Genomic DNA, 16,078 nt, shown 5'->3' with positions numbered 1-16,078 from the left:
ATTTGAGTCTGAAGCAACGACCACATCCTCGCCCCACTGGCGAATTATATTGACCAATTTTTGATGCCATATGTAACCCAACTCAGCTGTTACATAAAGGACACCAGTGATCTGTTAAGGATATTGCAGAACACTCCATGGCAAGGAACATATCAACGAATAACTATGGATGTGATATCCCTATCCACAAATATAGGGAATGATATGGGATTAAAAGCATGCAATTTTTTCCTACAAGACAGAAACATCCAATACAGTGACCCTAATAAGATGTTATTAGAAATTATCTCAATTTGTCTAACCAAAAACATCTTTTTATTTGGCGAAGAGGTCTATGGGCAAAATTATGGGACCGCAATGGGATTTTCTTTTAGTCCCAGTTAGTCCCAGTTAGGCCTGCCTAGCGATGGGGTGGTGGGAAAAAGATGTGGCTTGGAACTCACAAAATGATCATTCAATGAACAAAATCATCAGTTGGATACGTTTTATAGAGGATTTATTGATCATCTGGGATGGCACGAAGACGGAATTCCAAGAATACTTTGAAAACATCAACAACAGTGATACAAATCTAAAGTTCACTTATGAAATGAGTAGTGAACGGGTGGTTTTCTTGGACACAGAAATTTATATCAAAGGAAATCAAATCCATACGGTGTTACATTGAAAAAAGACAGCAACAAATGCCACCCTAGAAGCAACGAGTTTCCATCAGCATTCACTAATTTCAAGCATCTCGTACAAGTAATTCCTCAGAATTCAATGAATTTGTAGTGAGGAAGAAGAATGGCAGAAACATAGTCTAGCAAATGCGGAAAGACTTAAACGAAGAAAATGCAACAAAAGAATAATTAAAAGATGTTGTGAGAAAACAAATTAAAAGTCATGAGAAGAATGTCTTATGCCAAAGAACACGGAAGAGAAATCTGACCCTGAACCCATCAGGCTAATTACGGATTATTCTCAGGAAAGTAAGGAAATAACAAAAATCCTGGGAAGAAATTGGAAGATCTTGCAGCTTGACAACACTGTGAGCAAAATAGAAGGAAACATCCAACGATTATCTATTGGCGAGCAAAAAATCTAAAGGATCTCTTGATACATAGCCATTTCAAGGGAAAGAAATAGAATGATACATGGCTAAAAACAAAAGGTTTCATAAAATGTCACACATGTAAATTTTGTCAAATTGCTAAAGAAACTAAAGAAATCAAATTGGCTAATAACAAAACGCGGGAAATCAGAGAACTTATTACCTGCAAAACTTAATTCACAGTGTATGTGATGGAATGCCCATGCCCACCGAAGTACGTGGGCAGTACCATCTGCGCGCTGAAAAAGCGAATAATGAAACACGTGAGAGCAACAACAAACAGAGACAGAACAAACGCAGTAGCAAGACACATGGAACAGCATCACCAAAGTAAGTGGAAGCTACTTAAATTCCATGGTATTGAAACAGTGCCGAATAGTGAACGTGGCCGTAACAGAGAGAAAATCTTGCGCCAAAAACAATTGCGACATATCCTGAATTTGCAAACACTTGCTGCCTAAATCAATTGAAAGAACTGTATATTCATTTATAAACTCATTAACAAACTTCCCTCAAGCATGAAAAAACAAAGAGGAAACAAAGTGGAAAGGAAAGCAAAGGAAAAAGAAAAACAGAAAGGAAAAAAGAATTAGAAAAATGACACTTCGTCATTGAAATGAGAAATAATACGGATAAAATAAAAAATGAATCAGGTGACAAGGTCAATTTGAGGCTGAAGCAACGACCACAACCTAGCCCCACTAGAGGGAAATAAGGACATTGAAAAAAAAGGACATATGACCTAGAGGAAATATTATAAAATTGAATCAAATGACCTAGATCCTCGTTCAATTATGTAATAGTATGATAATTATCACTATATGGCACTTTATTATATATTGTTTCTTTGATTAATTTTGGCACAATATATACATTTATTTTTTAAATTGCTTTCACGTATTACACTTATAAAACAGACATTTGAAGGAAACTACATCTCCCACAAAACTCAGGGGGCGCTTGTGACATCAAACAGGAAATGATGTAAGGACTTTTGAATGTATTTCATTAGTGTGTGCAAGCTTTTTGTCTATGATCAAGGTATTTGGTAATACCGAAACGTGTTGGTCCATCTCGCCTGTATCCCTGTTAATGAGAAGGTAAAAAGAAAAAGAAAAATTGCAAAACCTACGAGAGTGAGATCCATCTATTTGTCTTTTGCAGAAGGATTTTGTGAAATATATATATATATATATATATAGATATATATATATATATATATATATATATATATATATATATATATATATATATATCTGTATATATATATATATATATATATATAGAGAGAGAGAGAGAGAGAGAGAGAGAGACAGATTAACAGTAACATATAACTAAAATTAACAAACATATATGAAACCAACAAATATATCTAACCTACCTAACCTAATTTATATATTGAAATGAACACATCAAAAACAACTGGACTTAAGTTTTTTAAACTTACTTTGTAAATAAAATATATAGACATATATATTTATTAAAAAGTAAAACTAAATAATTACGATAAAAAATTACTTCAATATTCAAAATAAACAAAAAAAAGAAACAATATATATAAAGACATATATAATGAATTAAATTAATACAATTTGTTTAAAAAATAATACTAAAAAAAAATACAAAAGCAATAACGTGGTAAAAAATACGAGAAATAATATAAGAATTTCAATGTTAACAAAAATAAGCATGTGTTCCCACTCTGACGTAAGCAAACATGAGGAAAGTTTTGGACTTCGAGGTTTAGATTTACCATTCCCATTCAAGTATAAGCTGCAAAAGGGAAGGTGTTGGACATCGAAGGGGTAAGATTTACTATTTCCACTCCACACTAAGAAAAAATGGGGAAAGTGTTTGTCTTCAGAGGGCTTAGATTAACTATTCCCATTGCAATCCCAGCAACAATAGTGAAAGTGATGCCCTTCTGAGGGTTCACATACAGCCACTGATTCATCAATACATTTCATAATCATTTTTAGAAATACATTTAAATACCTAACTACATACAATAATTAAAATGTATAAAAAAAAGTATATTTATTTGTTATTGAAATACATATAAAAATAACCTTTTTATCCATACATACACCCATATAATTAATAAAAAGTGTTGAATAATACAAAATCATTAAATAACACCAGTAGGCCTGAAAACAGTACATACTAAAATCAGTAAAAGAAAGACAATATATGCATTTAAGCCAGGATTCGACAGATAAAATACATATTTTGGAATATCATCCACTGCCAATATTAACACAAACTAAACAATTGATTGAGCTTTGGGTACCTTAAACATATGCAGAGAAATCAGCAAGTATATCCAGAATAGTATTTCATCCTATATCAATCAATACAGCTATGTAGCAATAAAATCTAAAGTCTTGTATAGTAAAAAAAAATGCTAATATTACTATAAATAGGATTCGAACATGCTGAAAATACCTTCTGAGATATAGGCTCAATTTTAAGATCTTAATCGAAATAGGCTGCCCAAACCATTTCAAACTTCTTAATCCCCCCAATTCGCAGTGCATAGACTCGTTCATTTTTTTTACCCTGCTTCATTTTCCGGACCCATTCATTCTTAGTTGGTATAAGATCTGATTGCCATATCTGAAGCAAAAGTGATCTATCGAATGCCATTGCGATATATAATAATTTGATCACCTTGTCAGAAAGATGAAGATCTGGGTCATAGCCAAACACCATCAGCCGAATATTGAAATCTATTGTAATTAGACATTTGGTGTCAAGATAGCAAAAAATGTCATTCCAGAACCTCTGGATCAAGGGGCATTGTGATATGATATGTGTCCAATTGGCTGAAGGATGGTTTAGGCAACGAAAGCGCTGTCCAGACTGGTTGGAAAAAACTTTAGATAAGGAAAGTGGGGTTCTATAAAGTAGCCATTTCCTAAAAAATCCTACTCCAATTCGTGCCCCTTAGAGTGCACAAGTTGACATTATTGACTACTGGCAACATACTCACTGTGATTTCCATCTCCTCATGTTTTCCCCATTTAGTTATTGCTTTCTCCACAAGATCCATACCCTTGATAGAGGCTAAACGCTTTTTCCATTCCCCGGGTTTTTTAACTTTGAGCTCATCTAGTAATTCATATACTAAGCATTTCCGTTCGATTATCTGAACCTAATTGAGTTTACTCAAAAATTTACTAAAAATGTTATATGACCAAGGAGAAGGAAATCATTTGGAATTAAATAAGACATTTCAACTATATTAAGCCATCTATTATTCCTTAGGCAATCAGGGATTTTCCCAAAGCCAGCCGTGGCTCATTTTTGTGTAATTGCCGACGAATCTCTAATCCCAGATAGTGAAATGAGGCCAGATAACGGAGTTGAGGAGTTCATTACAGGGATTGAATATCTTCTATAAAAAGTCTGATTTTATAGAAAAACCACTGCATACACTTATAACGTACTAGCTTAGGAGCTTTACGATTGTTAGTGGGCAGTGAATCTGATTCTCTTTACAAATTAAGTTCATAAAATAATTAATAAATAAACCTGTTTGTACTTCTGACTTAAAGCTGGACATATATTGTGCAAAATATGCAGAACAATAATCCTTAAAGTTAGGGAGAACTAATCACCATTTTCCAGCTCCTTATATAAAGTGCTAAGTGCAATTCGGGGGACCTTCTTGCCCAGAGAAAATATGTAAACGTAGACTCTAATTTAGCAAAGAAAGAGGCAGTTAAGACATAGGGAATCGCGAAAAATAAGAAATTAAATAGCGGAAGAACAGACATTTTAATCAATGTGACCCTACCCAATATGGTTAATGGAAGAGAATTCCATCGACAGAATAAGTCATGAACTTTTTGCAGAAGTGGGGCAAAATGTAAATCATATAATTCAGAATTTGAGCCGTAAAATAAACACCCAGATATCTTTTTGGTTTTGTATTCAAACAGGGTAGAATATCGGGATGTAAATCCTAAGGCTCACAGTTACACTGTATTATTTCTGGGTTTTTTAATTGATTTTATAACAGCCAAGCAACTCAAATTGTTCAAAAATCTCAAAAGCTTTTGCTTGCACCTCCTTCTAAGGCTTTATTATGAGCATGATATAATCGATGTATAATTTCAATTTTCCCATAGTTAGTAGAGGAGGACAGATATCCATACTATTCTGAAAAGTTTGGATATCTGTCCTCCTCTACTAACTATGGGAAAATTGAAGTTAAACATATTATAGTTAAAAATATGTACTGTGTAAATACAAAATTGTATATTTAAAACATTTAGATAAGATGCAGTTTCATCCCTACTGCCCGCAGAAGAAACACAAATATCAAAAGTAAATTAAATTATAAATAAAACAATAATAACATGAAAATACTACTTAAATAGAACAAATAAAATGAGCAACAACGATATATAACACATAGTAGAAATATTATTAAATACAATTATCAATAAAATCTTAAATAATTTAACTAAACCACATAATTTACACAAGAATTAATTCATTAAAAATCGACATAATTAATTAACAATGAAATATTTGAATAACATAAACAAATTAGAAAAAACAATTACATTTAAATAACTTTTCACCCTATTCCCCTGCAAACTCAACAACCCACTACTACAAGATTAATTGCTAATCCATACTAATATTATAAAGAGAGAGCCCAAACCTTTGAGGCGTGTAATCTCAGTAACCACAGCACCAATCACAACACCCAATATAGCGTTGGAAAGGGCAGTTGCAGCAGAAAGACATAGGCTATGCAGACGGCCACCGTATACATTTAAAAGGTAAAAGAACCGTGCCAGCAAAGTAGTCCCTTATGGGCGTGCCTGCGTTCTGCTGTGGGCATGTGCTGGGGGCGTGACAAACGCTAGGGGCGTATGGTACGTTCCGCCCTTCATGCCATGTGAGTCGTAAATGCGCCGCATCAAGGGGCACGCTGGGGGCGTGACACGCTGGTGGCGTGACACGCTGGTGGCGTGACGCGCTGGTGCCGTGACAAACACTGTGGGCTTGTGTCCGCGCTGTGGGCGTGAGTCCGCCCTTCATGCAATGTGAAGCGCCAATTACGCAACTGCGCCGCATCAAGGGGCACGCTGGAGGCGTGACAAACGCTGGGGGCGTGTGCTACATTCCGCACTTCATGCCATCTGGGTCGTACATTAATCAGATCGTCTGCTGTGGCCGTGTGCTGGGGGCGTCACAAAGGCGTTCACCTCTAAGCGTGGTAAGGAACCATTCGCAAGACTCCCTTCGGGGACTGCCTGTTGTCTCACACATACGGGGGGTGCTGAATGCAATGTGTGTCTTGGCCTGGGTGCGTCTGAAAGGGCCAAACACAGTGTGTGCTTGGCCTGGGTGCGTCTAAAAAGCACTCAGGCCGAAGAACGTCGGTGTGGGTCATAAAAAAATAAGAACAGCAGGAAACAATCATTCAAGACTCACACAATTCTAAATGTTAGACGGTCGCCGCTGGCCCTCAAGCGGGGGCACACGCGACTGAGCGCGTCTGCAGGGACAATTACTGCAGCCTCTCATGCGCGCTGTTACTGAACTATCACATTAAATCAAATTACACGTGCCTGCTAACATCAGCCATTATTTACAACAAGGGGTGGTGATGGACAGAGTCTCTGAATTAAGCAGAGTACTCTCACCCAGTCAAGAGATCAGGGCTAGATCCAACACCGTTTTTTAGCTCATTGCACCATCCCAGTTTCAGAACCTGGCTGTATGCAAATTAGTCTGTCCCTGGCCCAGTGCATCATGGGAACAGGGCAGACCAGACTACAAAAGCCAATTCTTACACTGGGAAGGAAACAAGCTTCCGGGGAACGGTTTCTGCCATTTCAGGCGTCTTCGGCCCGGCTTGCTTGAATCCTGATGGTGCAATGAGCAAGGGACTCACATCTGAGTATACCCTTCCACGCTTAGGGTGGACAAAATTATTTACAACAAGGGGTGGTGATAGACAGAGTCTCTGAATTAAGCAGAGTACTCTCACCCAGTCAAGAGATCAGGGCTAGATCCAACACCGTTTTTTAGCTCATTGCACCATCCCAGTTTCAGAACCTGGCTGTATGCAAATTAGTCTGTCCCTGGCCCAGTGCATCATGGGAACAGGGCAGACCAGACTACAAAAGCCAATTCTTACACTGGGAAGGAAACAAGCTTCCGGGGACCGGTTTCTGCCATTTCAGGCGTCTTCGGCCCGGCTTGCTTGAATCCTGATGGTGCAATGAGCAAGGGACTCACATCTGAGTATACCCTTCCACGCTTAGGGTGGACAAAATTATTTACAACAAGGGGTGGTGATGGACAGAGTCTCTGAATTAAGCAGAGTACTCTCACCCAGTCAAGAGATCAGGGCTAGATCCAACACCGTTTTTTAGCTCATTGCACCATCCCAGTTTCAGAACCTGGCTGTATGCAAATTAGTCTGTCCCTGGCCCAGTGCATCATGGGAACAGGGCAGACCAGACTACAAAAGCCAATTCTTACACTGGGAAGGAAACAAGCTTCCGGGGACCGGTTTCTGCCATTTCAGGCGTCTTCGGCCCGGTTTGCTTGAATCCTGATGGTGCAATGAGCAAGGGACTCACATCTGAGTATACCCTTCCACGCTTAGGGTGCACAAAATTATTTACAACAAGGGGTGGTGATGGACAGAGTCTCTGAATTAAGCAGAGTACTCTCACCCAGTCAAGAGATCAGGGCTAGATCCAACACCGTTTTTTAGCTCATTGCACCATCCCAGTTTCAGAACCTGGCTGTATGCAAATTAGTCTGTCCCTGGCCCAGTGCATCATGGGAACAGGGCAGACCAGACTACAAAAGCCAATTCTTACACTGGGAAGGAAACAAGCTTCCGGGGACCGGTTTCTGCCATTTCAGGCGTCTTCGGCCCGGCTTGCTTGAATCCTGATGGTGCAATGAGCAAGGGACTCACATCTGAGTATACCCTTCCACGCTTAGGGTGGACAAAATTATTTACAACAAGGGGTGGTGATGGACAGAGTCTCTGAATTAAGCAGAGTACTCTCACCCAGTCAAGAGATCAGGGCTAGATCCAACACCGTTTTTTAGCTCATTGCACCATCCCAGTTTCAGAACCTGGCTGTATGCAAATTAGTCTGTCCCTGGCCCAGTGCATCATGGGAACAGGGCAGACCAGACTACAAAAGCCAATTCTTACACTGGGAAGGAAACAAGCTTCCGGGGACCGGTTTCTGCCATTTCAGGCGTCTTCGGCCCGGCTTGCTTGAATCCTGATGGTGCAATGAGCAAGGGACTCACATCTGAGTTTACCCTTCCACGCTTAGGGTGGACAAAATTATTTACAACAAGGGGTGGTGATGGACAGAGTCTCTGAATTAAGCAGAGTACTCTCACCCAGTCAAGAGATCAGGGCTAGATCCAACACCGTTTTTTAGCTCATTTGCAGCATCCCAGTTTCAGAACCTGGCTGTATGCAAATTAGTCTGTCCCTGGCCCAGTACATCATGGGAACAGGGCAGACCAGACTACAAAAGCCAATTCTTACACTGGGAAGGAAACAAGCTTCCGGGGACCGGTTTCTGCCATTTCAGGCGTCTTCGGCCCGGCTTGCTTGAATCCTGATGGTGCAATGAGCAAGGGACTCACATCTGAGTATACCCTTCCACGCTTAGGGTGGACAAAATTATTTACAACAAGGGGTGGTGATGGACAGAGTCTCTGAATTAAGCAGAGTACTCTCACCCAGTCAAGAGATCAGGGCTAGATCCAACACCGTTTTTTAGCTCATTGCACCATCCCAGTTTCAGAACCTGGCTGTATGCAAATTAGTCTGTCCCTGGCCCAGTGCATCATGGGAACAGGGCAGACCAGACTACAAAAGCCAATTCTTACACTGGGAAGGAAACAAGCTTCCGGGGACCGGTTTCTGCCATTTCAGGCGTCTTCGGCCCGGCTTGCTTGAATCCTGATGGTGCAATGAGCAAGGGACTCACATCTGAGTATACCCTTCCACGCTTAGGGTGGACAAAATTATTTACAACAAGGGGTGGTGATGGACAGAGTCTCTGAATTAAGCAGAGTACTCTCACCCAGTCAAGAGATCAGGGCTAGATCCAACACCGTTTTTTAGCTCATTTGCAGCATCCCAGTTTCAGAACCTGGCTGTATGCAAATTAGTCTGTCCCTGGCCCAGTACATCATGGGAACAGGGCAGACCAGACTACAAAAGCCAATTCTTACACTGGGAAGGAAACAAGCTTCCGGGGACCGGTTTCTGCCATTTCAGGCGTCTTCGGCCCGGCTTGCTTGAATCCTGATGGTGCAATGAGCAAGGGACTCACATCTGAGTATACCCTTCCACGCTTAGGGTGGACAAAATTATTTACAACAAGGGGTGGTGATGGACAGAGTCTCTGAATTAAGCAGAGTACTCTCACCCAGTCAAGAGATCAGGGCTAGATCCAACACCGTTTTTTAGCTCATTGCACCATCCCAGTTTCAGAACCTGGCTGTATGCAAATTAGTCTGTCCCTGGCCCAGTGCATCATGGGAACAGGGCAGACCAGACTACAAAAGCCAATTCTTACACTGGGAAGGAAACAAGCTTCCGGGGACCGGTTTCTGCCATTTCAGGCGTCTTCGGCCCGGCTTGCTTGAATCCTGATGGTGCAATGAGCAAGGGACTCACATCTGAGTATACCCTTCCACGCTTAGGGTGGACAAAATTATTTACAACAAGGGGTGGTGATGGACAGAGTCTCTGAATTAAGCAGAGTACTCTCACCCAGTCAAGAGATCAGGGCTAGATCCAAACCCGGCTAACATCAGCCAGGGTTGTAGCCGGGCTCAGGCGGCGGATCACTACACTAATTACACGCGCCTGCTAACATCAACCAGGGCTGCAGCTGGGCCTCAAGCGGGGGAACACGCGAATGACTGTATCTGAATACACACATTACACACATTCTATTTCATACCCGGACAACGTCGGGACGGGCTGCTAGTTAAACTATAAAAAAGAATTATAGATTCAAAATACTAACTTTACTGCTACTAAATGCCTTTTGTGACTACCAAAAGTAGTAAGTTTAGGATTTTGTCTTAACTTTTGGTCTTAAGACAAAATCCTAATTTAAGACAAAATGCTAATTTAAGACAATATACTAATTTAAGACAAAATCCTATTTTAAGACAACATACTAACTTAAGACAAAATATTAACTTAAGACAAAATCCTAATTTAAGACAACATACTAACTTAAGACAAAATACTAACTTTACTACTACTAAATGCCTTCTGTGAATACCAAAAGTAGTAAGTTTAGGATTTTGTCTCAGATTAGTTCTGTGAATCGGCACCTTCATTTTTAAAATGATTGTTTATGTGCAGAAAGGGACACCTTCCTGAACATAAACAATTATGCATGGCGTTTTGCTGTTTTTATGTGTGCTGCACAATGCAGCAGACATAGAAATAGCAAAAACGAGGAGAAATAAAGCATTTTTCCTCTTTGCGCCATGTTAAGACCAGGTTTTTTTTGTTTTGATTTTGGGGCTGCCCCATATGTACGCTACCCTTGTAAATATGGGGCAGCATCAAAATCAATGGGTGTTGCAGCGGAACGCGTACCGCAACACCTATTACCCACCACTTTCACTATGTATAGCATGAAAGGGTGCCTTATTTACAAGGCGGCATTAAGCTACGTTAATTTAAGTGGCTTAACACTGCCTTGTAAATAAGGGAGAGATCATATCGCCACAGGAACGTTAAAAAAAAGTGACATTCCCGTTGCAATAGGGGCTTGTAAATATGCCCTTCAGTGTTGTAATCAGGAATTATATCTTCTCCGTATAGATGTCCTGGTCTTTCTGCAGAAGATCCTGCCACCTGTTCATTGTATATATTTTCTGGACGTAACAAGTTTCTCTAATGTGATTAGGTTCCATCGACTTGAGTTGACAGAAATTTCATGTCATTTAGCATTAGACTCCAATATAGCCTTTTCACGCGGTGCTCTGGTAGGTCGAAATAACAATTATATATTTTCTTTTTGCTGTACTGCTTTTTTTTGTATTAAACGCATGATTGACGGCCTTTCCTACGTGTGTTATTTTATTTTTAACAACATTAGTGGTCAGCGAAAGAAAAATCAACACCAGTACGGTTCTCAAATATTTTCAAATGTGGGGACCCCACAGACAAATCTGTTTGCCACCAAGACATAGAGAAATGCCAAAATAAGTCTCCTAGGCTTCCACAACACCACTTCATAGCAACTTTGCTGTGGATCATTGAATGCACCAAGTATCCATGACAAAGATACTCTTTATTCCCACATGAGCAACACAGGCGTGGCATTACAGATAATTAGAGATGTTAGTCCACATACATCACACACTTCTGGCCAGTAAAGGACTTATCTCAACAAGCATTGGCATTGCCAATAGGTCTCGCTTGTGGGACCTTATAAGTATTTAGTTTTGCAGCACAATATCCTTGTTGCATAATCGGATATTGTGCTGCAAAACTAAATACTTATAAGGTCCCACAAGCGAGACCTATTGGCAATGCCAATGCTTGTTTAAGTCAGCTCCGTTTGGCAATGGGCAGAGAGTGTCTCTCTGTGGTGTTGATACATTCCATGTTTGGAGTGTATCTTACATCACCAGGTAGAATATAGAATATTTGCGGGGTGGGAGTTCGAGGTGAAGACAGTTGGGTAGATTTGTATGAAGCTGAGCTGGCAAAGTGAGAAGCGGAGTTGCAAAATAAAGATCCAACCTTTACATGAAATTGAGTAGTCTACTTTACAATTTGGCAATGGAGGATGGAGAGGCAACCCTGCAAGGACCCACGGAGAAAAGGAATTAGCAGTTGATGATTTAGGAATACGTGAGGATCCGTAAGACAACAATAAGTGAAAAACGTGACAAAAAGAAGAATAAAGGTGAGCCCAAGTGCAAGCGAGCGCAAGTGGAATTCGAAGTGATGAGCATAATTGAATTTAAGAAAATTTGTGAAGTTACCGTTATCGGCGGCATGCGCGAGTGAAGCGCGAGAAGTGGTGCGTGGAGTCAGCGCGAGTGAAGCACGAGAAGGATGTTGCATGCGCAAGTGCTGTGACGCATCAATGCTAGAAAGCGAAGAGGTACTATTCACGACGAAGGAAATTTTCTCGTTCTTGATTTACGAAGAACCCGAAGTAACGCGAAGGATAATAATTGCGCGAAGGAGGCACTGGGCAGTTTAAATAAAAAGTTTGAAAGAAATAAAACCTTTTTGGGAAATTGTGAACCATTCATAAAAATAAAAAATAAATTGTGACTGAAGATATTAAGACTGCTACATTGGATGAATTAACATTTAAAGAATACATTACAATACAATACAATGAATAAAAAATTAGATACAAGAATTTAAGAGACCGTGATTGAAAGCAATTGTTGATTGTGAGCGTAGCGTAACATGAGGAGAAAATTACAAGTGGACGGGGGAACACGGCCTGGGGGAAGCTGGCTGGGGAGGGGGAGGAGAAATGCAAGGAAGTTAGGGGAGGAGAAGCCGAGAAGCCGCAGAGCGCACGCTGGGCGAAGCCCTTTGATGTGCTCTGCGGCAAGATGCAATTAGGAGGGAGGGAGGCTGATGCGCGTTCGTGTTGATCACGTGGTTCACGTGAACTTCGTGAAAACGCCAGGCAAAAAGCTGGTGGTTTCACGAGCAGTTTGCCGACTTGAATTCTCGCTCCGCTCGATGCGCATGCGCGCATCGATAGGTCGCGAGACCTAAAAACAGGGCTAATTGTACACCCATATCCCAGTTCCCAGTCTAGCTATCTGACCCCTGAAGTCTGAATACTTCCACATGACTGTATGCCAGTTGTAAAGAAAGGAGGAATTCCTTCTACAAGGCTTAGACTCAGCTAAATAGAAACATTTTGCACATTACTGAGCTTGGTCGCAAGCTAATCCTTTACAGGTTTCAGTGCGTAATGTTACCCTAAATAACAGCTATAACAGCTTACTGTATTGACTTATTTGCTAAACAATGTCACCCATTTAATTTTAATAAAGCTTTTTGGAAGTTCTAAAGAGCAGAATTCCTCCTAAATGTGTCCCTCTCCCAGCTTAGGGTTCACATGTAGTACTAATATGATTTATCGGGCCAACTTATGAACCAATTTGTTCACTTTCTCTGCAGTATAATCACTGAAGGTAGTTTCCTTGGTTTCAATCACTTCCCTAAGCAGAGTGAGTGAACTGGAAGCATTAAAATGTTACCAGAACTAAGAGGCTCATTACGATGGCAGAACGATCGCCAACACCGGTCCAGCCGTGTCGATCATAATTAGATTTACCAACCGCCAAATTACGATGGCGATGGGTATCGTGGCGGACACAAAGTCTGTCTGCCGCTTTACTGCCAGTGGCAATCCTAACGGTTGCCTGTTGGGCAGAGCAGGGTCACTAATATGGTGGCGGTGCCTAGCAGGCACCGTCCGCCATGTTAGGATGTGGAAAATGGAAGGCCTTTCCATGGAGGCATCACCATGGAAAGGCTGGCGAGGATTAGGTCTAGGGGCCCTTGCGGGCCCCCTTTGCATCTGGGGGAGGTGGGGTGCACTTGGGAAATACCTATGGTACCCCCCTACATTTCGTGCACCAAGTGGCAGGCACCATGTGGTGCCTGCCATGTGGTGCAGTGAAATGCTGGCCATGCGATTTTAACATCGCTGCGGGTGCTGCTGTCAGCAGCACCCGCCGCAATGCTAAATTGCAGAATGCGACCGCTATGGTGGCGGTCGCATCCTAATTCGTGGTGCGGGACCGCCGCATGTCTGGCAGCCAGTCCAAACACCACGGGGATGGCGAGCGGAGTCCGGGTGCACCTGCCATCCCAATGAGCCCCTTACACTCAAGTGCTTAATGACGAAGTTATCCTCCGTACTCATTCACATTTCTTTTTTTAGCAAAGGTTGTTTCACCGTTCCATGATAACCAGCCTATTCTTTTAGGGTCCGTTTGCAATAAATGTATTTACCGAAGTGAAACATCTCTTTTAGATCCTCGCAGCAGCTTTAACAGATTCTTCTTGTAGGAAACAGTTCCTTCTGAAAAAAAGAATTGGTGAAAGGTAGGAACTGTATTGTTTTTATTGCACAGTAAATTATCTGTTTGTATGGCTGTTTTGTTTTGGTGTCTAAACCCTACAATTCAAAATTCTTTGTTGCGATGGAGGGAGGGGTGCATCTAGAGTGATCTTTTCCATGCTTTATGGACAGTGATGTAATAATTAGTAAAATTCCTTTATTTGGTTAAAAAATCAAACCAATAAAGGTACACATAGACCAATAAACATTAAAAGACATCATAAACTATACATGATAAAAACGAAAGTTAAAAAGAATCACAATAAGTTAGTCGAAATCAAACCACCGTTCTGGTGCAGGGAGAAAGGGAAAGTAAAAACAACAAAATGCAGAAGGGCATGGGAGGGCCAAATGCAAGCAACAATGTTTGGTGGGGGGGACAAGCAGCTGGACCGTAGCGGGGGGACATGACCTGCAGACCTCTAGCTCTCTCATGGCATGCTGCATCTTACATTTGTTTTTAAAGTACCTCATGAAGCTTCCCGTAGGAGGATACTGGATGCTGAATGTAAGCAGTACTTGGTCTATGCTCCACGGAATGGTCAAACACACAAAGAAAAAGTGAATCCGGCATGTGTTGACCAATGAGAAGCAACTAAATGAAAATGAGTTAAAGCCAACTAAGGGTAAGTAATGGGTAGGCATTAAGTCCTTTTTACGTTATTTAACTGTAAAAATGTTTTACAAGACAAAGGACGCTGTCTCAGATGAGACCGAAAAATGAAAGTATGCTGACCCATGTCATTTCTAATGGCAAAGGAGAAGGGGCAGAGCTATGCCTAGTGAGAAAGGAGATGTGTTTTTCCTGTTTTCAAAGGTTAATATAGGTAAACAGTACCTATTAAATGAAGGAAATCACATTCTTTAATGGCTGTGACATGAAAGGTGGACATGGTGGTAATGGTGTGCTCTGGGTGAGTCTGGATGGCTGCACCAAACCACCTATGGATCTTGTAGGATCACGTAAGGCATGCTGTTTGCCTGATAGAAATACACGTGTTTAAGACAACAGGTGGTAGTATGTGTTCAGTCAATGTGCATTTAAATCAAAAACCAAGATAAAGACAAGTGTGTATACCATGTCGACTTTGTAAAAAGATAATATAACCTCATGAGCAAAGGAATGTAATCTACATTAAGCGGAATTCTGTAGGAAACGTCCTCCTAATAGATGCACATTTTATGATCAGATTAAAAGTAAAAACATGCACCAAACCAAGTGAAACGCATATTGCCATGGCTCATTCTTTCTTATGAACTGCGAAATACTAGGTACAAAACTTAAGTAAGTTATACATGAGATATTACAACAGGGAACATTTGGTCACCCTAATATAGAGGCTTGCATTTGTTCCAAAGTCTGTAAATAGAATTGTGACTGCTAAACACATTTAACGATATCCTGTTGCAAACATTTTGGGGGTCTCACCACATGCAGGTGTTGCGGCCTTTTACTTCTGCTGTCCCAGTGCCTGACCTTGTGTAGTTATTGAAAGCTGAGCACCAAGTACGCTCTTTCAAGACTTGACTCTCAGGGTACCAAGGGCCTCATTTATGAGAAATGACGCATCGCTGCGTGAAAGCAGCGATGCGTCACTTCTCAGTGCGCACTCCTTGCGACATACCTGATGCGTCATATTTACTGTATGACGCATCATGTCGCAAGGAGTTACAGATACGTCAGTATTTCTGACGTATCTGTAAGCGCAAAAGTGACGCATGCCCTCATAAATGAGGCCCCAAGGGTGGCAGTTCAAAGCCTTTGTGGGCCTGTGGGCGAACAGCGTTGTGGGGTGGTTAGAGATTCAACAATCACACAATAGAACTC

General features: G+C 41.0%; 1 protein-coding gene across 2 annotated transcripts in view; it reads right to left on the bottom strand.

Annotated features, from left to right (window-relative positions):
* LOC144769423 (proteinase-activated receptor 3-like) overlaps positions 1–16,078 on the bottom strand; it is a 67,685-nt gene that overhangs the window by 34,347 nt on the left and 17,260 nt on the right. The window contains exon 1 of one of the 2 annotated variants that reach the window (XM_078653519.1): positions 14,142–14,214. The exons of the other annotated variant lie outside the window; for it this stretch is intronic. Coding sequence (XP_078509645.1) covers positions 14,142–14,154 — 13 coding nt within the window. The 5' untranslated portion in view covers positions 14,155–14,214. Of the gene's footprint in view, positions 1–14,141; positions 14,215–16,078 lie in introns of those variants that run through there. 2 annotated transcript variants of the gene reach the window in all.

This window comes from Lissotriton helveticus, chromosome 7 (genome assembly GCF_964261635.1).
Source record: "Lissotriton helveticus chromosome 7, aLisHel1.1, whole genome shotgun sequence".
NCBI classification, from domain to species: domain Eukaryota; kingdom Metazoa; phylum Chordata; class Amphibia; order Caudata; family Salamandridae; genus Lissotriton; species Lissotriton helveticus.
Note: the sequence above shows the minus strand (reverse complement) of the source record. Positions and strands in the feature narration are given on the sequence as shown.